The following is a 23503-nucleotide window of genomic DNA, read 5'->3' as shown; positions in this document are numbered from 1 at the left end:
AAAAGAGCCATAATAAGATACAGTATAATATCATGAAGATCTGAAGAAATGCAGGAACTTTGGTAATGAAAGAGACTCACCTTTCGTGTCGATGGTCTCGATGATCATGTCGATCACCACAATGGTGCCAGTTCGGCCTATTCCAGCACTGCACAGAAACACAACACAAACAGAGTGGTTGTAGGGACAACTGTCAGTACAGTACAATGTGATTGGACTCAATGCAATTCACTGAAAAGAATGAACTGTTTTGAAACAATTTCTAGAGCAGTATTGATCATCTAAGTCATTCTGTGATCGGAGGTGTAAAGTGTTCATGGACAAACGGAGAGGGATTTGTCATGTTGTCACACTAACAGATGTCTCAGCCAGGGGATGACCACTTTACACATGCGTGACTGTGACAGTTTGGTTATATTATAAAGACCAGTGGATTGGATAAGAACTTTGTCCTTATGGATGTCTTTCAGTGTAACGAAGCAAAGGAAATAGCTTTTGTCATTAAACTGTACTGCAACAGCCTTGTAAACACTCTATACACTATTACGCTGTACTTATGTCTGCTTACATAACAAATAGTCACGGGACCAACAACGTACAAGGACCCTCCCTATCTTTGATATCACAAGGGGAAAATTCCTATAGGATGAACTGTCAGTTGACTTAAGATGCTGAGTACTGCAACTAAAGTTGCACATTTTGGGGAATATTCAGAGGTGGGAACTTTCTGTTGGAATTAACAGGAATATATGGGAATTAACATAAATATATACAAATTAATATGAATACCATTTAAATGTAGATGTTTTTTGCATTGGATATATTTACCATACCATATAGAGACAAAAACATAAACCTTTTACCTTATAAGCAGACATAATTGCAATTTTTTTATTATTAAATCCTTCCAATAGAAATAAAAAAACTATTTAGTTATGAATTTAACTTTAATTCAATGTGTTGGCTTTTCACATGGGATGATTTCACTGAAAAACAAAAGAAAGCATATATTGAATGATCCCCAATGATCCATCACATCTCCCTAAAATGTTTTCAACATACATCTGTAAAATTATAGTCTAGAAACTAAAGCTTTGGTTGTCTTCCTCTCAGGCTTCCATGTCTTCTCCCTGGACCTCCTCAATGTGTACCTCTTGAACATCAGACTCTGAGGCCTCATCTTCACTGTCACTTTCCAACCTTGTTGAGGATGGCTCATTGTCAGGCTCAAAAAGCCTCAAATTTGCTCGGATGACCACCAATTTTTCAACCCTTGTATTGGTCAGCCTGTTGCGTACTTTGGTGTGTGTGTTCCCAAAAAAGGACCAGTTGCGCTCTAAGGTGGCTGATGTTGGTGGGATCTGGAGGATGATGGAGGCAACAGGGGGAAAAGCCTCAGATACACAAAGTCCCTTCCACCAGGTGGCTGATGAGATATGTTAGCACGACTGTCATATCTCCATCCCAAAGCCCTTGCTTGGAAGTGTACTTTGCCACTCTGCCAAGAACCTTGCTCTCATCCAGGCCAAGGTGACGAGACACAGAAGTGATGACACCATAGGCCTCGTTGATCTCTGCACCAACATGTACGCTGTGGCGTGTATGGGCTTCAGACAGAAGTCTTGATGTATTTCAGAACTGCAGTTTCCTCTGCTTGGAGCAACAGTGAAGTGGGCAGGGCGATACGGATTTCTTCTCTTACATCTGCAAGCAGAGTCTGAACATCAGACAGGATGGCATTGTCTCCCTCAATCCGTGTAATGGCTACTGCTATAGGTTTCAGGAGTTTCAGGCTGCTTACCACTCTCTCCCAAAATACATCATCCGGGAGGATCCTATTGATGGGGCTGTCCATATCAGCAGACTATGATATGGCCATTTCTTGGAGAGACTCCTTCCCCTCCAGGAGACTGTCAAACATGATGACAACACCACCCCAACGGGAGTTGCTGGGCAGCATCAATGTGGTGCTCTTATTATTCTTACTTTGGTTGGTGAGGTAGATTGCTGCTATAACTTGAGCCTTCACATACCTAACCATTTCCTTTGCTCTCTTGTAGAGTGTATCCATTGTTTTCAGTGCCATGATGTCCTTGAGGAGCAGATTCAATGCATGAGCAGCACAGCCAATGGGTGTGATGTGAGGATAGGACTCCTCCACTTTAGACCAAGCAGCCTTCATGTTCGCAGCATTGTCTGTCACTAGTGCAAATACCTTCTGTGGTCCAAGGTCCTTGATGACTGCCTTCAGCTCATCTGCAATGTAGAGATCGGTGTGTCTGTTGTCCTTTGTGTCTGTGCTCTTATAGAATAATGGTTATGGGGTGGAGATGATGCAGTTAATTATTCCTTGCCCACCAACATTCGACCACCCATCAAAGATGATTGCAATACAGTCTGCTTTCTCAATGATTTGCTTGACCTTCACTTGAACTCTGTTGAACTCTGCATCCAGCAAATGAGTAGATAGAGCATGTCTGGTTGGAGGGGTGTATGCTGGGCGAAGAACATTCAGAAATCTCTTCAAATACACATTGCCTGTGAGCATCAGAGGTGAACCAGTTGCATACACAGCTCGAGCAAGACATTCATCAGCATTGCTCTGACTACGTTCCTCTATTGAGTAAAAAAAAACTTCTGATTCATTCCAGGAGGACCATGACCTGTTGCTATCGATAAGGTGTCTGATTCATAATTTTCACCTCGAATAGAAGAGGGACTTTTGTCAGAGGTTGCTTAATGTGAGCACTGAGGGAACTTTATGCACTTGGCCAGATGATTCTGCATCTTTGTTGCATTCTTCACATATGAAGGCACAGTATTTGGCACAGTATTTGCAAATGTACACAGCTTTTCCTCCTACATATGTCTCCACACATCAGATAGTGGCATTTTCCTGTAAAGATTATTTTTTTAAAGAGTTTTTTTTTGTTTTTTTTACAATTCCATGTACAGATAAATATTTAAGCAGCTAGATTAAACAACTCCTTTGTAAGATAAATGTTTTAAAATGAAAACAGGTGAATTAGCAGGCTAAAGCAAGCTAAAACCCACATGGTAGCAAAAACTAACTAGCAGAAATTGTTAACAAGTTATAAATTATGTAAACACACTTTCTACTATTTACTAGTTAACAAAACAATCATGTATGTCCTATGAAATATATTCACCCCATCCAGTATTGTAATCAAAACTTACTAGAAAGCATCTAGTCCTTGGCTCAGACAGTGTGGTAGTGTGGGCTCAATAGCATCTCATTAGTGTGCAGGATTTGAGAATCAGCTGTACATGTGATGGAAGAATACACTGTGCATGCAGAGGGTTGCAATTCCATTGAATTGGGGATAGTTGAATCAAAATATGCCACAAAACCTAGAATTGCCTTATGTGTATCCCACAAAAAAAAGGTTCACTGTTTTAAACCAACTTCTTTGATGAATTTAAGCAAAGTTACCAGGCTAAATTTCCCATGGAAATGTCCGGAAAAATTCTGGAAATATACCGGAAAGTTTCCGACACTTTGCAACCCTAACCGCAACTAATCTTAACAACTAATCTTAATCCTGGAAAAACAACATCATCTGAAATTCTTATCATGTATTCTAGACAATGGCAAATTAATAGAACTGACACTTATCTTCCCGAACACAGCTGGAATATAGTAAGAATACAGCTGGAAGCCAGCTAGAATATACCTGCAGTGGATGATCATTGGCCCGGCGTTGGCGAACTCGGCCTGTTTTGTGTTGACCTGAGTGAGGAAGCTGAGCACCCCTCCTGGCTCCTCGGGAACTCCATGGTCGGGCCAGCTCAGGTACTGGTAGTGCCAGATAGTACGGACCGAATCCGACTGGGCCAGACGAGGAAGGGAGAGGAACGAGACAAAGAGGAGAGACATGAGTAATACTGCAAACTCAGCTAATCTGTGACTGCAGTGATGAAAGAGGTAACAGTGATGACAGTGATGATAATGATAACAGTGACGACAGAGATGACAGTGACGATAATGGTAACAGTGATGACAGTGATGATAATGATAACAGTGACGACAGAGATGACAGTGATGATAATAGTAACAGTGAAGCAGTGTTGACAATGGTAACAGTGACGACAGAGATGACAGTGATGATAATGGTAACAGTGATGACAGTGATGATAATGGTAACAGTGATGCAGTGTTGACAATGGTAACAGTGATGACAGTGATGATAATGGTAACAGTGATGCAGTGTTGACAGTGGTAACAGTGATGACAGTGATGATAATGGTAGCAGTGATGCAGTGCTGACAATGGTAACAGTGATGACAGTGAAGATAATTGTAACAGTGGTGATAGTGATGATATGACAGTATTAGAGATGACAGAGGTGTTAACAGTAATGACAATGTTGGTAGTGATGACAGTGATGGCAGTGATAACAGAGATAACAGTGATGACAGAGGTAACAGTGATGACAGAGGTAACAATGATGATAGTGGTAATAATGATGACAGTGGTAACAATGATGACAGTGGTAACAGTGATGACAGAGGTAACAATGATGACAGTGGTAACAATGATGACAGAGGTAACAATGATGACAGTGGTAACAATGATGACAGTGGTAACAATGATGACAGTGGTAACAATGATGACAGTGGTAACAATGATGACAGTGGTAACAATGATGACAGAGGTAACAATGATGACAGTGGTAACAGAGGTAAGAGAGGTGATGATGAGTGGAACCAGCAGGTGGTACCTACCTGATCCAGAGGGGAGATCTCCATAACCCTGATCTTGTAGTCAGTGGCATCTCTCTCAGAGACCCAAGTGACCACATACGGCCCCACCTCTTTGGAGCCCTGCATTTCTGGCCAGTATGGCACGCATTTATTCTGCATAAAAAAACATGGAGAAATGGTTTGAGGAAAATGAGACGGGTAGTTTATACTATGTTATAATATTAAAATCATACAATGTAAAAGAAAATGCTTTCAAATTCTCAGTAACACTCTTAAAACTTCTTATGGCTGGGGGCAGTATTGAGTAGCTTGGATGAATAAGGTGCCCAGAGGTGCCCAGAGTAAACTGCCTGCTCCTCAGTCCCAGATGCTAATATATGCATATTATTAGTATATTTGGATAGAAAACACTCTGAAGTTTCTAAAACTGTTTGAATGATGTCTGTATAACATAACTCATATGGCAGGCAAAAACCTGAGAAAAAATCCAACCAGGAAGTGGGAAATCTGAGGTTGGTCGATTTTCAACTCAGCCCCTATTGAAGATACAGTGGGATATTGGTCATCTTGCACTTCCTAAGGCTTCCAATAGATGTCAACCGTCTTTAGAAACTTGTTTGAGACTTCTACTGTAAAGGGGGGCTGAATGAGAGGAGAATGAGTCAGAGGTCTGCCAGCAGTCACCAGCTGGTCACGCGCATTCACATGAGAGGTAGTTCCCGTTCCATTTGCTTTTCTGAAGACAAAGGAATTCTCCGGTTGGAATATTATTACGTTTTATGTTAAAAACATCCTAAAGATTGATTCTATACATCGTTTGACATGATTCTATGGACTGTAACAGAACTTTTTGACTTTCGTCTGCAACTAGTGAACGCGCTTCGTGATTTGTTTACCAAACGCGCTAACAAAAGTAGCTATTTGGACATTATCGAACAAATCAAAAATGTATTGTGGAACTGGGATTCCTGGGAGTGCATTCTGATGAAGATCATCAAAGGTAAGTGAATATTTATAATGTTATTTCTGACTTCTGTTGACTGCACAATATGGAGGATATATTTTTGGCTTGATGGTTCTCTGAGCGCCATACTCAGATTATTGCATGGTTTGCTTTTTCCGTAAAGCTTTTTTGAAATCTGACACAGCGGTTGCATTAAGGAGAAGTTTATCTATATTTCCATGTATAACACTTGTATTTTCATCAACATTTATAATGAGTATTTCTGTAAATTGATGTGGCTCTCTGCAAAATCACTGGATGTTTTTGGAACTACTGAACATAACGCGCCAATGTATACTGAGATTTTTTCAAATATAAATATGAACTTTAGCAAACAAAACATACATATGTTGTGTAACATGAAGTCCTGTGAGTTTCATCTGATGAAGATCATCAAAGGTTAGTGATTAATTCTATCTCTATTTCTGATTTTTGTGACTACACTCTTTGGCTGGAAAAATGGCTGTGTTTTTCTGTGATATGGCTCTGACCTAACATAACCGTTTGTGGAGCTTTCGCTGTAAAGCCTATTTGAAATCGGACACTTTGGTGGGATTAACAACAAGATTACCTTTAAAATGGTATAAGATAATGGTATGTTTGAGGAATTTCAATTATGAAATTTCTGTTGTTTTCAATTTGGCGCCCTGCACTTTCACTGGCTGTTGTCATATCGATCCCGTTAGCGGGATCTCAGCCCTAAGAAGTTTTAAGTCACTAACCCGTCCCTTTTCGACCTCCCTGGTTGTCATGACGATGACCCTTGTCCTCTCCTGCCACACCATCTGCCAGAAATCGTTGACAGTTGTTGCAAGGCAGCCCTGACAGGCGATGTACACCTTCTGGTCACTGGGCTCCTGCAGCTTATTCTACAAAGAGATAGTAAAATTTTGTAAAATATGTAAAATATTGTCTACATGGAGACAAAGCCCATTGCAATTATAGTCTCTGATCATATTAATTAAGACATAGTCATGTTTAGACTTGTTATGGATTCATAACAGTGATTTATCATTTGATGTTGAGGCTACAAGGTGACATAACATGTACTTACTGTCACATAGTTGCCATTGATGTAATCTGAGCCAATGATATCGGGGTCTCCAGATGACAGAATGACCCTGGTCTCATCAACTGGGAGGAGAATAGGATGAGTGTGGAGATGGAAGGATGAGAGAGAGAGATGAGGGGATGTATCAGACAGAGAAAATATAAATGGAAGAGAAAATGTAAAGAAGATGGGTAAAAGATAAGAGGCTATATCACTGCACTTTAGAAGTAGATGCTCTTACAGGGAAGGATGTTCTTATATCGGTTTTTGCTTTTGTTTTCTGGTCTCATCCCTTCTTCTCTGCTCTTCTTCACCTTTGTCTCCTGCTTTTGAAGGGCCTGAAAAGAACAAGAAAGAGAGAGAAGGATAGTCATTGTAAGCTCAATACAATTTTAAAAACATCAACAAGCATTCAATTACTTAAGCAACAGTATAGAGGGGCCTTTAAACGGGTCACTTCTTGAAAATAAAAATAACCTCTAACAGCCATGACATTTCACAACCATGACAAAAAAAATACAAGAATATCTATGGTCTAAAAACACTCAATTAAAAAACATCTGTCATGGGCTAGTTGATCTGGACATTTCTGACCAGTTATAAATAGCTCTCTAAGGTCTGCAATGACTGACACGACAAGAGGATCTGATGATGCGCTACCCAATTTTGAAATTACACCTTGTGCATTCTAGTATTACAACTTTCAAGAGGAAGTTTAAAACTGGACTGAGTTCACTTTATATATATATGCTTTTTTTTATGCCGACCCCACAGTTTGGGAACCACTGGACTAGAGGAAAGAGTTTTCCCCCATTGAGCTCTTGAATCTACAGGGAATAAAGTCAGTAGAGCTCCCTCTGGTGGAGTACTAGAGGGTGTGTCTAATGTGGCTGAAATAATGCATACAGGTATCTGGGGACAGGCTATACAGTTTAGCAGATAAGCCCCATCTTGATCTGGGTGACTGGAAACTTTTGTTTTTACCTTGAGCCATTTCAGGTCATCAAAGTGAGAGTGATGAGCACAGGATGGGAGTTTGAGAGTAATCAGTAATCCTGACTACAGGATGGGAGTTTGAGAGTAATCAGTAATCCTGACTACAGGATGGGAGTTTGAGAGTAATCAGTAATCCTGACTACAGGATGGGAGTTTGACAGGATTGTGTCGAGGCACAGATCTGGGGAAGGGTACGAAAACATTTCTGCAGCATTGAACGTCCCCAAGAACACAGTGCCCTCCATAAAAGAAGAAGTTTGGAACCACCAAAACTCTTCCTAGAAATGGCCACCCAGCAAAACTGAGCAATCAGGGGTGAAGAGCCTTGGTCAGGGAGCTGACCAAGAACCAGATAGTCACTCTGACAGAGCTCCAGAGTTCCTCTGTGGAGATGGGAGAACCTTCCAGAAGGACAACCATCTCTGCAGAACTCCACCAATCAGGCCTTTATGGTAGAGTGGGCAGACAGAAGCCACTCCTCAGTAAAAGGCACATGATAGCCCGCTTGGAGTTTGCCAAAAGGCACTTAAAGACTCTCAGACTATGAATCTGATGAAACCAAGATTGAACTCTTAGGCCTGAATGCCAAGCGTCACATCTGAAGGAAACCTGGCACCATCCCTACGGTGAAGCATGGTGGTGGCGGCATCATGCTGTGGAGATGTTTTTCAGGGGCAGGGACTGGGAGACTAGTCAGGATCGAGGGAAAGATGAACGGAGCAAAGTACAGAGAGATTATTGATGAAAACCTGCTCCAGAGCACTCAGGACCTCAGACTGGGGTGAAGGTTCACCTTCCAACAGGACAACGACCCTAAGCACACAACAAAGACAACGCAGGAGTGGCTTCAGGACAAGTCTCTGAATGTCCTTGAGTAGCCCAGCCAGAGCCCAGATTTGAACCTAATCGAACATCTCTGGTGAGACTTGAAAATAGTTGTGCAGCAACGCTCCCCATCCAACCTGATAGAGCTTGAGAGGATCTACAGAGAAGAATGGGAGAAACTCCCCAAATACAGGTGTGCCAAGCTTGTAGCATCATACACAAGAAAACTCGAGGCTGTAATCGCTGCCAAAGGTACTTCAACAAAGTACTGAGTAAAGGGTCTGAATACTTATGTAAATGTGATATTTACTTTCTTTTTTTAAATACATTTGCACAAAAAAACTATTTTTGCTTTGTCATTATGGGGTTTTGTGTGTAGATTGATGAAGTAAATAAAAAATAATTTAATCCATTTTAGAATAAGGCTCTAACGTGGAAAACACATCCAGTGTTTACTTTTTCACTGGGCTAAAACAAAAGCCTGCATGTGTACTCCAGGACCAGAGTAACCTAACCCCTGGCCTAACCTCACAGTCTTGAGGGAAGGGATTGACTGTAAAAATCCCAAACATAGATTCACTCAACCCAGGTGTGACAACTCAAAATCTTTGCAGGAATACCTTCAGGAGAATGAGTTCACGTTGAAAGACATGCAAATCCCCATTCCCAGTATTTGTGGAATACTGACATACTATATTACTATGAATACATTCATGAATGCTCTATAAATATGGCATGTTTATTATGTGTTATGTATTCTTTATAAACATACAGATAATGTACATTCATTACCCATATTTTTCTTTACCATTTGAAAAGTTATTTTTAATGTGCTGTTAAAGCAGTTTGACAATTTCTAATCGCTCATGGCCAGACTATGTAGCATCTGAAGCAATTGCGCAAGGTTTTAGTTGTGGGTTTCTGAGATTAGACAATTTGGGCAATTTGGCCTCAAATAGCAGTACCACCAGTACCACATGGTGGTAGTAAAAAAGTGGTCTATGGTTCTTGCAGTCTACTTCCTATGGCTGTAGTTGTGAGACCTTTAACCATTTGATTCTAGTTTTTCCTTGCAACACTGTCACTTTGACTTGTACAACTGAACATGTTTCAAAATGTTTCACCATGTTGCACAAGAGTAAAGGCACATTACATACACCGTTTATTTGACCAACCAAATGATCAAACACAGACACACTAACATTCTGACAACACCGGGCACGCGTGTGCACCATTGCCACGCATGTTGATTTTGTCCATCAACACCGGAAGCGATCAGGACACTCAGGTTGAATTATCAAAACAAACTCTGAAACAACTATATTAATTTGGTGACAGGTCGAAAAGCATTAAACATTCATGGCAATTTAGCTAGCTAGCTTGCCGTTGCTAGCTAATTTGTCCAGGTACATAAACATTTGGTTGTTATTTTACCTGAAATGCACAAGGTCCTCTACTCCGACAATTAATCCACAGATAAAATGGTAAACTGAGTTAGTTTCTAGTAATCTCTCCTCCTTTAGGGTTCTTCTTCTTCTTTGGACTTTAAATGGCGGTTAGCAACCAACTTGAAGGTGCATTACCACCACCAATGGACTGGAGTGTGGACCTCAGTTAATCTTTCAATCACCTACATGGGTATATGCTCCTAAAAACCAATGAGGAGATGGGAGAGCCGGGACTTGCAGCGCATCAAGCGTCACAAATAGAACCAAGTTCTATTTTAGCGCCTGGCTACGCAGACGCTCGTTGACTCGAGCGAGCAGTTTGGATGCAATGATGTATGTGTACATTTATTTTGCAATGCTGGTGTGGTCAGCAGGTAAGAAATTAGTCCTCAGCTAACCTATAGTAGAGTAAAGCATCCTGGTCTCATAGACTAGAGGTAACATAGTACATTTAAATCTCAGACAATAAAATGAGTATGATATTATGTATGGGATGGTAATATAAGATAGATGGTTACTTAAGGCAAAACAAAGTAGGTTGGTTGTGAGGGGTGGATGCATGGGTGTATAACGCTAACATCTAGTAACCCAAAGGTTGCTAGTTTGAATCTCATTACGGACAACTTTAGCATTTTAGCTACTTTTCAAATACTTACTACCTTTTCGCACGTTAGCTAACCCTTCCCCTAACCTTAACCCTTTAACCTAACTCCTAAACTTTACCCTAACCTTAACCCTAACCCCTAGACTAGCTAAAATTAACCAAGTAGTTAACGTTAGCCACCTTGCTAGAATTCGTTACATATAATACTTTTTGAAAATTCATAACATGTAGTACGTTTTGCAAATTCGTAACATATAATAATAATTGTAATTCATAATATTTCATATAAAATGGGTGATGATCATCCACAAATTAATACAGACCATAAGAAACTTAGAATCTCATACTAAATGGAGTGTCTCGAATTTACATACATAATAATAGGAAATGCTCTGAGACCAGGTTGAGTAAAGAGAGGAAGAGGTTAAGAAGGGTTGTTCAAAACATCACATCTTCCTTCCATCAAAAACTTAATCGACTTACATCAAACTCCTCCCAGAATCCTGCTTTGCTCTTCTTGTCTCCCTCGTTCTCTCTCTCGGCCATCTGGTCCAGCAGCCTCACTCTGCTGTCAATGTCTGCTGCATTCACTCTGGTGGAAAAGTAGGGCTGAAGGAGAGAAGGATGGAGTCGACAGGAAAGAGAAGAAAAGGAGAAGAAGTCAAGATTTGTTCGGATATGGCTCTATCTTGTCAGTCAGGTGATCTTTAACCCATTATAAGATACAGTATCTCCAACCTGTGTAAGGTTGTAACTTGACTGCAACACTCACGGTGACTCTGTGACCTGTATAGGGTTACAACTGTAAGTCCTGTATGTATTTACCTGTTTGAGGTGCACCCAGGTTCCAGACATCTCCTCGATGCCTTTGCGTTTGTAGTGCTCCATCAGGTCAGCCAGGGTGTCAAACATCTCTGTGCCTCCCACCGTGTACCAGTCATTCTATTTATATAAATATATGACGACATGGGTCCCATTATGCCTGGCGAAAACAAAACACTGCATTCCACAGTAAGAACCCTATATCAACGGTCAAGCATGGTGATGGCAGTGTGATGGTTTGGGGATACTTTTCTGACTCAGGACCTGGACGACTTGCCTTATTAGTAGAAGGAACCATGAATTCTGCTCTGTATCAGAGAATTCTACTGGAGAATGTCAGGCCATACGTCTGTGAGCTGAAGCACAGCTGGGTCATGCAGCAAGACAATGATCCAATACAAACAATCAAGGCATGAAAATGGCTAAAAAGCAACAAATTTGAAGTTTTGGAATGGCCTAGTCAAAGTACAGACCTAATCTCAATTGGGAAGTTGTGGCAGACCTTGAAAGAATTAAATAAATACAACAATTAAATAAATACAATAAGTATCCATTTGTTTTCTAATTTGTAAACGTAGGTTTCTTTTGTCTAATAGGGCCTCCCGGGTGGCGCAGTGGTTAAGGGCGCTGTACTGCAGCGCCAGCTGTGCCACCAGAGACTCTGGGTTCGCGCTCAGAATCTGTAGTAACCGGCCGCGTCCGTGGGGCGACGCAAAATTGGCCCAGCGTTGTCCGGGTTAGGGAGGGTTTGGCCGGTAGGGATGTCCTTGTCTCATCGTGCACCAGCGACTCCTGTGGCGGGCCGGGCGCATTGCACACTAACCAAGGTTGCCAGGTGCACGGTGTTTCCTCCGACACATTGGTGCGGCTGGCTTCCGGGTTGGATAGCGCTGTGTTAAGAAGCAGTGCGGCTTGGTTGGGTTGTGTATCGGAGGACGCATGACTTTCAACCTTCGTCTCTCCCGAGCCCGTAAGGGAGTAGCGATGAGACAAGATAGTAGCTACTAAGCAATTGGATACCACGAAATTGGGGAGAAAAAAGGGGTAAAATAAAAAATAATAATAATTAAAGAAAATAATAATATTAGGTTTTGGTTGAAAATCACACCTGTCTCCATCGTCTCACAAACCTGCGCCTCATGACACTTCCATCACCTCCTTGATTATCTTCCCTATATCTGTCACTCCCCTTGGTTCTTTCCTCAGGTGTTATTGACTCTGTTTTCATGCTGGTGCGTTTGTGTTTCGTGGTCATAGTTTATTTTATTTATTAAAACACTCACTCCCTGAACTTGCTTCCCGACTCTCAGCACACTCATTACATTTGTACACTCTTGGCATTCTCTCATCCAGCTTCATGAGGAAGTTACCTGGAGTGCATTTCAATTAACAGGTGTGCTTGATTAAAAGTTAATTTGTGGAATTTCTTTCGCTCTTAATGTGTTTGAGCCAATCAGTTGTGTTGTGACATGGTAAGGGTGGTATACAGAAGATAGCCCTATTTGGTAAAAGACCAAGTCCGTATTATGACAAGAACAGCCCAAATAAACAAAAATAAATGACAGTCCATTACTTTAAGACATGAAGGTCAGTCAAATCAGGAACATTTCAAGAACTTTGAAAGTTTCTTCAAGTGCAGATGCAAAAACCATCAAGCGCTATGTTGAAACTGCCTCCCATGACGACCACCACAGGAAATGAAGACCCAGAGTTACCTCTGCTGGAGAGGAGAAGTTCATTAGAGTTACCAGCCTCAGAAATTGCAGCCCAAAATAAATGCTTCACAGAGTTTGAGTAACAGATGCATCTCAACATCAACTGCTCAGAGGAGACTGCGTGAATCAGCCCTTCATGGTTGAATTGCTGCAAAGAAACCACTACTAAAGATAATTGCTTAGGCCAAGAAAAATGAGCAATGGACATTAGTCCAAATTTGAGATGTTTGGTTCCAACCACCTTGTCTTTGTGAGACTCAGGTGAATGGATGATCTCCGCATGTGTGGTTCCCACCGTGAAGCATGGAGGAGGAGGTGGATGGTGTGGGGGTGCTTTGCTGGTGACACTGTCTGTGATTTATTTAGAATTCAAGGCACACTTAATCAGCATGACTACCACAGCATTCTGCAGCGATACGCCATCCCATCTGGTTTGTGCTTAGTGGGACAATCATTTGTTTTTCAACAGGACAATGACCCAACACACCTCCAGGCTGTGTAAGGGCTATTTGACCAAGAAAGGGAGTGATGGAGTGCTGCATCAGATGACCTGGTCTCCACAATCACCCGACCTTAACCCAATTGAGATGGTTTGGGATGAGTTGGACTGCAGAGTGAAGGAAAAGCAGCCAATAAGTGCTCAGCATCTGTGGGAACTCCTTCAAGAGTGTTGGGAAAGAATTCCAGGTGAATCTGGTTGAGAGAATGCCAAGAGTGCGCAAAGCAGTCATCATGGGAAAGGGTGGTTACAATGAAGAATCTAAAATATATTTTGATTTGTTCAACACTTTTTTGGTTACTACTACTACAATATTATTCTACAATGAAAATAGTAAAAATAAAGAAAAACTCTTGAATGAGTTGGTGTCCAGACTTTTGACTGTTACTGTATATAAACACACACACACACACACACACACACACACACACACACACACACACACACACACACACACACACACACACACACACACACACACACACACACACACACACACACACACACACACACACACACACACACACCACACACACGGGACAATATAGAATATAGAAACTGTCAATAATACACAGTAATAATGTTCTGTTGGTAACTGTGGTTTTGGGTCTTTGGTTATGTTTAGCACGTGAAAGCAAATTTCCACATAAGAGGGAAATAAGTGTTATCTAATATGATCTAATCATGCAGCTGGATGGCCGACTCACCAGACTGAGACTCAGTCATTCATTTATTACAGTCAGTGTACTTCATGGATTTAAAAGGCATGCGCCGGTACTTTGGTGACTAGTAAGTATTTTTTAAACCTCCCACTTTGGGCTGGATGTATCTGTAGTTCACACTGTACATGCATAATCTATGAGCAAAATTGCCGTTTTACCTCAATTGGCTACGAATTTTATAGTTTGAAAGAGACTGTTTTCTGGAAGCTGTGCTGCACCAATTTCCCTACATTTACAACTCATTTACAACTCACGTGGGCAAACCCCCTAGCAATTCAAGTTTCAGTCAATGAGCTTCAGCCCCTTGCCATTTGAGTGACAGCTAACAAGACTCACATACACATTAGAGAGAGAGAGAGCAATGACATGGTGCACATATCTGCCCATTTGCGACATAGTATGCAATTTTCAGGGCCACTTTTGGCTCATGGGCGCTACTTTCAGAACCACTATTTAAAAAGTAAACAAAAGTACCGGAAAATATCTTTAATGTGCTTCCTATTATCTATTAAGATATGCACCTGATGCTTGCTCCTGGTAGGGCCTGTGCCAGGACTCAATGACCTCTGTGATAATCTTCTGACCCTGAATTCTCCAGACTCTAGCCCTACAATGCCTCTCATTCAAATCCGCCTCATGTCTGCACTGAGATGAACCACAGCTAAAAATAACCTAACCATGATGATGCTGCTGATAATGTTGAATCTACGAAAAGCAGGTTTGGGGATGAATGCAGTTAGTTACAGTCTAGCTCTGCACTCGGAAATAACTATGCTATTTTTATTTCTAGTGGTAGTTACTGTACACGCATGAATATAAAGTATTTAATAACAATTCTCATGTATTTTATTGGAATCGTATATGCATTTTCACACATTACCTAAGGGTCCAAATAAATACGTAACTAACTAATTAAAACATAACCGCTTGGCAGACTTGTTTTTTAAGTAAAACTTTTGTAACCAGGATGTGGTCAGTGATATCTTTCAAACTCAAACCTCCATGTTCATATTGACATCACTTTGCATAACTGTTTCTGTGCTGAGACAGTAGTGGTGGTGTGTTTGATGTTTGTCAGGTTTTCTCCTAGATGTTGGAAGCAGGAAGGTCACTCGTTGCATAAGAATAAACATTTTGGGGAAACTGAAAATTGGTCTGGTTTCATAACTAGATGTACTCAGATATGAGAAAAACTATAGCAAATATTACAATGTGAATTGCAATAGTGAATGTGAGTGAATGTGTGTTAGAGAGAGGAAAAACACAAACACTCTCACATGCTCGTACACACTTATGTGCCCACACACAGACACACACACATACACACACACCTGGCACATGATCTTGATGTGTGAGACCCTCCTCCCTCCGCAGGATGCCTTGCTCTTCTCCTCAGTCAGAACAGACAGAACAAAGTCTCCAGGTTTGGACAGAGACTCCCGCACCAGGAAGGTGCCCGGCTCGTCCCGTTCCCATAGCAACTTCTCTGCGTTGGGGCCTGATAGGTGTCCATGATACCACCTGTATGGTGTATGACAGAGAAGGGGTCAATGAAGCTCAAATGGAAGCATCACTATGCCCTACAACAGGGCTGGCCAACCCTCCTCCTGGAGAGCTGCTGTGAGTACAGGCTTTTGCTCCAGCCTTGCTCTAACACATTGGATTCAGCTAATCATGGTTGTAATAAGCAGCTCATCAAGCAGAAGCCAGTGTGTTAGAACAGGGCTGTATAGTACTCTACTGTAAAAGTAAGGTTTGCAGCTTGTTCAGTGCTACCGGATAGACAGTGAACGCAAGTGTAAATATAATGTACTGCAACTGTTTTGCGTGGGAATGGAAAGTAGTAGAGGACTTTAACAAATGGTTGAGGACATTTTGGTAACTAATGTGTATTTACGGCCTGTACAGATGCACTGTATGTGGGTTTATGCAAGGTATTTCTGTCCTGCGAGTATAGTGTATGTGAGTGTGTGTTTGCGTGCATGCGTGTGTGTGTCTGGGAGAGTTTACACTCGTTAGTATGGGGATCGTCTCTGAGTGCTGCCTGCTGTTTAAATTTAGGCGCAGTTCTCGATTTCTTCATCTGAACTTCCTGCTTTGCGGTCGGAAAATTCTGATGACAAGATTTCGTGGCTCAAGACAGCATGATATTAATAGCCTGAGCTCCACACAAACTACCCCCCTACCTCACCACCCCCCTTTCCTCACCCCATATCACCAATCCCTCCCATTCCTCACCCCATATCACCAATCCCTCCCATTCCTCACCCCATATCACCCCCCCCCCCATTCCTCACCCCATATCACCAAATCCCCCCATTCCTCACCCCATATCACCAAATCCCCCCCATACCTCACCCCAAAGTGCAGAATTTGAGGGTACTATCATCCATATCGGGTGAACGTTTAGAAATTGCAGCACTTTTTGTACATAGTCCCAACCAATATTTGGCCCCATATTCCTAGCACGCAATGGCTACATCAAGCTTGTGGCTCTACTAACTTGTTGGATGCATTTTCAGTTAGTTTTGGTTGTGTTTCAGATTATTTTGTGGAGTCACTTTTATTGTAAATAAGAATATAATATGTTTCTAAACACTTCTGCATGACTGTGGATTCTACCATGATTACGGATAATCAGGAATGGATTGTGAATAATGATGAGTGAGAAAGTTACAGAGGCATATATATCATAGCATGACACCTCTGCATTAAAATGAGACCATAAAGCACACCATCACAGCAGTACACAGCAGTGATCAGAAAGACTGAAACTGAGCAAGAGTGAGATGGAAGTTAGGAGAGAGGAAGATATTGAGGGTCTGGTCACTGTTTTCAAATGTGTCAAAACCTAAAGTTTCCAACCGCAGCAAGAAAGGGAAGTTAAACTGACAGAGAAAAGAGAGCGGGGAAAGGAGGGGCAGTGAGGGTAGATCATGAGGGATTTACACACACGCCACACACACACTCACACACACACGCACACACACACGCACACACACACACACGCGCACACACACACACACGCGCACGCACACACACACACACACACACACACACACACACACACACAAACACACACACACACGCACACACACACACACACACACACACACACACGCCACACACACACGCCACACACACACACACACACACACACACGCACACACACACACACACGCCACACACACACGCCACACACACACACACACACACACACACACACACACACACACACGCACACACACACACACACACACGCCACACACACACACACACGCCACACACACACACACACACACGCCACACACGCCACACACACACACACACACACACACACACACACACGCACGCACGCACGCACGCATGCACAGACACACCTCAAAGTAAAGGCCATAGAATTACCTTTCCTTCTGAAAGCTTTATGATCCTCAACATTAAGCGTTTAGATTAAGAAAGTATGAAATGACAAAATGGCTGGATGTCTCAGGAGTATTTTATATGATCTGCTTCCGTTTGATAAATAACATTTGAAATTCAGAGGAACAGTGAAAGCAGAGCACAGGCCTCTGAATGGTGAAGTTCGGGGATAGAGATTTCAGGCAAGAGTACACAGACTGTACACAGACTGTACACAGACTGACTGAATCTGGTGGAATTAAGGGTTAGGGGTAAAGGTTAGAGTGCACTGACCTCTCGGTGGTGGGGTCAGAGCAGTTGAAGGGGTATTTGAGCTCGATGATGGTGCCGTCTTTGTCCTGCAGGATCCCGTTCTCTGCAGTGTAGTGCTCCACCAGCTCGGACAGCGTGGCAAACTTCTCCCCTCCATACAGGTCATAGAAGTCCCCTGTGTTTTGGATACGGATGTGGGTCACCAGCTCACCCACCCTGGGGTCAAAGATCAGGGGAGGGGGACATTCGTGGGCCAGTCAGTGACAGTAGACAATTCTTCCTAAGATAGTTTTAAGTAAATAAAAACAATGTAAAGTAACGAAAGAGAGATGCAGTGTATCTGTCCCTGACAGAGGGCAAGAAAAGGAGAGAGGAAAGGACGAGTGAGGAGAGAGGATATACTATAAATCAAATTGAATAAAATCACATTTTCAAATCAAATGTTATTGGTCACATACACATCTAGCAGATGTTATTGCAGGTGTAGTGAAATTCTGTAGGTTAACATACAGTGCCTTCAGCAAGTGTTCACACCTCTTGACTTTTCCCACATTTATTATTGTTAGGTCCTGAAATTCAAATTGATAAAATGTTGATTTTTGGGTCACTGGAATGCACACAATACTCCATAACGTCAAAGTGGAATTATGTTTTTCAAATGTTTGACAAATGAATTACAAATAAATAGCTGAAAGGTCTTGAGTCAATAAGTATTAAACTCCTTTGTTATGACAAGCCTTAATAAGTTCAGGAGTCAAATGTGCTTACCAATTCACATAATAAGTTGCATGGACTAACTCTGTGTGCAATAATAGTGTTTAACATGATTTTTTGTAACCCACACACACAATTATCTGTAAGGTCCCTCAGTTGAGCAGTGAATTTCAAACACAGATTCAACCACAAAGACCAGGGAGGTTTTTCAATGGCTCACAAAGAAGGGCACCTATTGGTAGATGGGTACAAATAAAAAAGCAGACATGGAATATTCCTTTGAGCACTGTGAAGTTATTAATTACACTTTGGATGGTGTATCAATACCAAGAAAGATACAAGCATTCTTCCTAACTCAGTTGCCAGAGAGGAAGGAAACCGCTCAGGGATTTCACCATGAGGCCAATGGTAACTTTATAACAGTTATAGAGTTTAATGGCTGTGGTAGGAGAAAACGGAGGATGGATCAACAACATTGTAGTTATTTCACAATACTAAACTAATTGGCAGAGTGAAAACAAGGAAGCCTGTACAGATAAACATGCATCTTGTTTGCAACAAGGCACTACATAAAGTAACACTGCGAAAAATGTGGCAAAACAATTCACTTTATGTCCTGAAAATAAAGTGTTATGTTTGGGGCAAATCCAATACAACACATTACTGAGTACCACTCTCCATATTTTCAAGCATAGTGTTGGCTGCATTATGTTATGGGTATGCTTGTAATCATTAAGGACTGGGGAGTTTTTCAGGATAAAAAAGAAACGGAAGGGAGCTAAACACAGGCACAATTCTAGAGGAATGCCTGGTTCAGTCTGCTTTCTACCAGACACTGGGAGATGAATTCAGCTTTCAGAAGTACAATAACCTAAACTACAAGACCAAATCTACACTGAAAAAAAGACAGCGAATGCTCCTGAGTGGCCTTGTTACAGTTTTGACTTGAATCTGCTTGATTTTGATTTATTTACATTTTTTATTTAATTTAACATTTATTTAAAGAACAAATTCTTATTCATAATGACAGCCTACCCTGGCCAAACCTGGACAATTCTTGACCAATTGTGTGCCACCCTAAGGGACTCCCAATCACGGCTGGATGTAATTCAGCCAGGATTCGAACCAGGGAATATATGGAGCCTTTTGCACTGAGATGCAGTGCCACTCGGGAGCCCAAATCTATGGCAAGACCTGAAAATGGTTGATCAACAGCCAATATGACAGAGCTTGAAGAATTTTGAAAAGAATAATGTTACACAACTACTTATCTAATCAAGTTACAGTATATTAGTTTTTTACTTTTCTTTTTTTTTCTTCTTTTTTGCAAATGTTTTAATTTTCCTTCCACTTTGATATTCCAGATTATTTTGTGTAGAGCATTGACAAAAAATGACAATCCCACTTTGTATCACAACAAAATGTGGAAAAAGTCAAGGGATTTGAATACTTTCCGAAGGCGCTGTAGGTTGAGAAAAGGAGAGAGAAGGAGAGACAAAGAAGGAGAGAAAGAGATAGAGTATCTCCATCTGATGGAGAGAGATGAGGAGAAAGAGATGGAGGATGTCCATCTGATGGCTCGAGAGGAGGAGAAAGAGATGGAGGATGTCCATCTGATGGAGAGAGAAGAGGAGAAAGAGATGGAGGATGTCCATCTGATGGAGAGAGAGGAGGAGAAAGAGATGGAGGATGTCCATCTGATGGAGAGAGAAGAGGAGAAAGAGATGGAGGATGTCCATCTGATGGAGAGAGAGGAGGAGAAAGAGATGGAGGATGTCCTAGCTGATGGAGAGAGAGGAGGAGAAAGAGATGGAGGATGTCCTAGCTGATGGAGAGAAAGGAGGAGAAAGAGATGGAGGATGTCCTAGCTGATGGAAAGAGAAAGAGATGGAGGATGTCCTAACTGATGGAGCGAGAAAGAGATGGAGGATGTCGTAGCTGATGGAGAGAACGGAGGAGAAAGAGATGGAGGATGTCCTAGCTGATGGAGAGAAAGGAGGAGAAAGAGATGGAGGATGTCCTAGCTGATGGAGAGAAAGGAGGAGAAAGAGATGGAGGATGTCCTAGCTGATGGAGAGAGAAAGAGATGGAGGAAGTCCTAGCCGATGGAGAGAAAGGAGGAGAAAGAGATGGAGGATGTCCTAGCTGATGGAGAGAAAGGAGGAGAAAGAGATGGAGGATGTCCTAGCTGATGGAGAGAAAGGAGGAGAAAGAGATGGAGGATGTCCTAGCTGATGAAGAGAGAAAGAGATGGAGGATGTCCTAGTAGATGGAGAGAGAAAGAGATGGAGGATGTCCTAGCTGATGGAGATAGAGAGATAAGGACAAAGAAAGAGATGGGGTGTATTCCTACCTGACAGAGAGAGAGAAGTCTCCCTGGTTCTTCCTGCTGGGTCGGGCCAGGAAGCTGCCATGGACGCCCCGGCTCTTCAAAACAGACTCAGCATCCAAGCCAGAGATATCCCTGTGGAACCACCTGGATACACAGAGAGAAACACATTACATACATACACTACCATTCAAAAGTTTGAGATCACTTAGAAATGTCCTTGTTTTTGAAAGAAAAGCACATTTTTTGTCCATTAAAATAACATCAAATTGATGAAGCTGCCAGTTGATGACTTGTGAGGCATCTGTTTCTCAAACTAGACACTCTAATGTACTTGTCCTTTTGCTCAGATGTGCACCGGGGCCTCTCACTCCTCTTTGTATTCTGGTTAGAGCAGAGTTCCTCTGTCCAGTCTCTGTGTTCTTTTGCCCATCTTAATCTTTTCTTTTTTATTGGCCAGTCTAAGATATGGCTTTTTCTTTGCAACTCTGCCTAAAAGGCCAGCATCCCGGAGTCAGCTCCTCAATGCTGACGTTGAGACTGGCGTTTTGCGGGTACTATTTAATGAAGCTGCCAGTTGAGGACTTGTGAGGTTTATGTTTCTCAAACTAGACACTCTAATGTACTTGTCCTCTTGCTCAGTTGTGCACCGGGGCCTCCCACTCATCTTTCTATTCTGGTTAGAGCCAGTTTGCGCTGTTCTGTAAAGGGAGTAGTACACAGCGTTGTACGAGATCAGTTTCTTGGCAATTTCTAGCATTAATAGCTTTCATTTCTCAGAACAAGAATAGACAGACGAGTTTCAGAAGAAAGTTATTTGTTTCTGGCCATTTTGAGCCTGTAATCAAACTCACAAATGCTGATGCTCCAGATACTCAACTAGTCTAAAGAAGGCCACTTGTATTGCTTCTTTAATCAAACAACAGTTTGCAAAATAGTTTTCTAATGATCAATTCGCCTTTTAAAATGATAAACTTGGATTAGCGAACACAACATGCCATTGGAACACAGGAGTGATGGTTGCTGATAATGGGCCTCTGTACGCCTATGTAGATATTCCATAAAAAATCTGCCGTTTCCAGCTACAATAGTAATTTACAACATTATCAATGTCTACACTGTATTCTGATCAATTTTATGTTATTTTAGCGGACAAAAAATGTGCTTTTCTTTTAAAAACAAAGACATTTCTAAGTGACCCCAAACTTTTGAACGGTAGTGTATATATACAGTATATACAAACCACACACACACAGATCAGACCACGCACATAAGCACATGCACACACAAATGGTTATCATCTGGCCCTGCCGCACCTGTCCACTGAGCCACATCATCTCTTTGATACTCCGTTTCTTCCCTCGGGGGGAAATTATATGAGACGTGGTAATAAAGATGAGTTAAATCACAATGTGTCTGTTAAATCCCATTTCAAAACCCTGCATTCCATTACCAGCTCATAGATTAACACAGTACTAGGTACCATTACCAGCTCATAGATTAACACAGTACTAGGTACCATTACCAGCTCATAGATTAACACAGTACTAGGCACCATTACCAGGTCATAGATTAACACAGTACTAGGTACCATTACCAGCTCATAGATTAACACAGTACTAGGTAGAGAGCAGTCTACACAGCATTATTGCAACCTTTTTTAAGTAAACGCTTGTATACAAGTGTACAGTATTGTTTCAAGAAAAATAACTAGCATAACGTTTGAATGGAAAAGCCTGCATAAGGCCTTAGAGATGACAAACAGACCACCTACCCACAAACCCACCTCACCACAAAGCACCAACTTTTCATTCTATGGATACTATACTAGCCTATTCTACAGAACAACCTGCTGCTAATGATATCTGTTGCCAAGTGTCAGTGTAGTTGTAGCTACACAAGACATGGTAGAGATATTGATAGTCAGAATTGGGCAGAATTGGGGAACATTTCAAGAATGTGAAAAACGACTGCAAAATAGCTGGTAATTCCTACAGAGTTTGAAAACAAATCGTTACGTGTGGCCTACAAACACACAAGACAGCAGAAAAGACTAAAGAACAAAGTACTGATGGTAAAGAAACAGAGAGAACAAGTAAAAGAAAGAGAGAAGTTGACATCACGCGTTAGGTAAAGGCAGAGACCAGGGTTGAGCAACTGGGTCTTAAGAGGGAGGAGATCAACTCACCGAACCATTTTCACCTTCACTTCTTCTGGGCCCAAAGAGAAGGAGACGGGATAGTGAGGGTACACTTACAAATCATGTTTTACTTCCATTATCATCCCTCTCTCTAACTGCCCTCCTCCACACATTAGTCTGCTGTATTTCTTCCTCCATTTATCTCATTCAACATCACATACACAAAGAACACCATTCT

At 41.7% G+C, this 23503-nt stretch overlaps 1 protein-coding gene across 9 annotated transcripts in view; it reads right to left on the bottom strand.

Moving 5' to 3' along the window:
- The window catches only part of LOC109900589 (tyrosine-protein phosphatase non-receptor type 6), a 32304-nt gene that overhangs the window by 5103 nt on the left and 3698 nt on the right, over positions 1-23503 (bottom strand). For 4 of the 9 annotated variants that reach the window (XM_031787195.1, XM_031787198.1, XM_031787200.1 and 1 more), the window contains exons 3-14: positions 23314-23338; positions 21150-21272; positions 18104-18298; positions 15742-15931; positions 11478-11594; positions 11136-11261; positions 7021-7117; positions 6783-6862; positions 6451-6597; positions 4747-4878; positions 3696-3850; positions 81-148 (exon numbers count right to left, since the gene is read on the bottom strand). In XM_031787195.1, the coding sequence (XP_031643055.1) occupies positions 81-148; positions 3696-3850; positions 4747-4878; positions 6451-6597; positions 6783-6862; positions 7021-7117; positions 11136-11261; positions 11478-11594; positions 15742-15931; positions 18104-18298; positions 21150-21272; positions 23314-23338 (1455 nt within the window). The remainder of the gene's footprint in view (positions 1-80; positions 149-3695; positions 3851-4746; positions 4879-6450; positions 6598-6782; positions 6863-7020; positions 7118-11135; positions 11262-11477; positions 11595-15741; positions 15932-18103; positions 18299-21149; positions 21273-23313; positions 23339-23503) is intronic. The other 5 variants (XM_031787196.1, XM_031787203.1, XM_031787202.1 and 2 more) reach the window with 2 other exon arrangements.

The sequence above is a fragment of the Oncorhynchus kisutch genome, linkage group LG13 (genome assembly GCF_002021735.2).
Source record: "Oncorhynchus kisutch isolate 150728-3 linkage group LG13, Okis_V2, whole genome shotgun sequence".
Lineage (NCBI taxonomy): Eukaryota > Metazoa > Chordata > Actinopteri > Salmoniformes > Salmonidae > Oncorhynchus > Oncorhynchus kisutch.
Note: the sequence above shows the minus strand (reverse complement) of the source record. Positions and strands in the feature narration are given on the sequence as shown.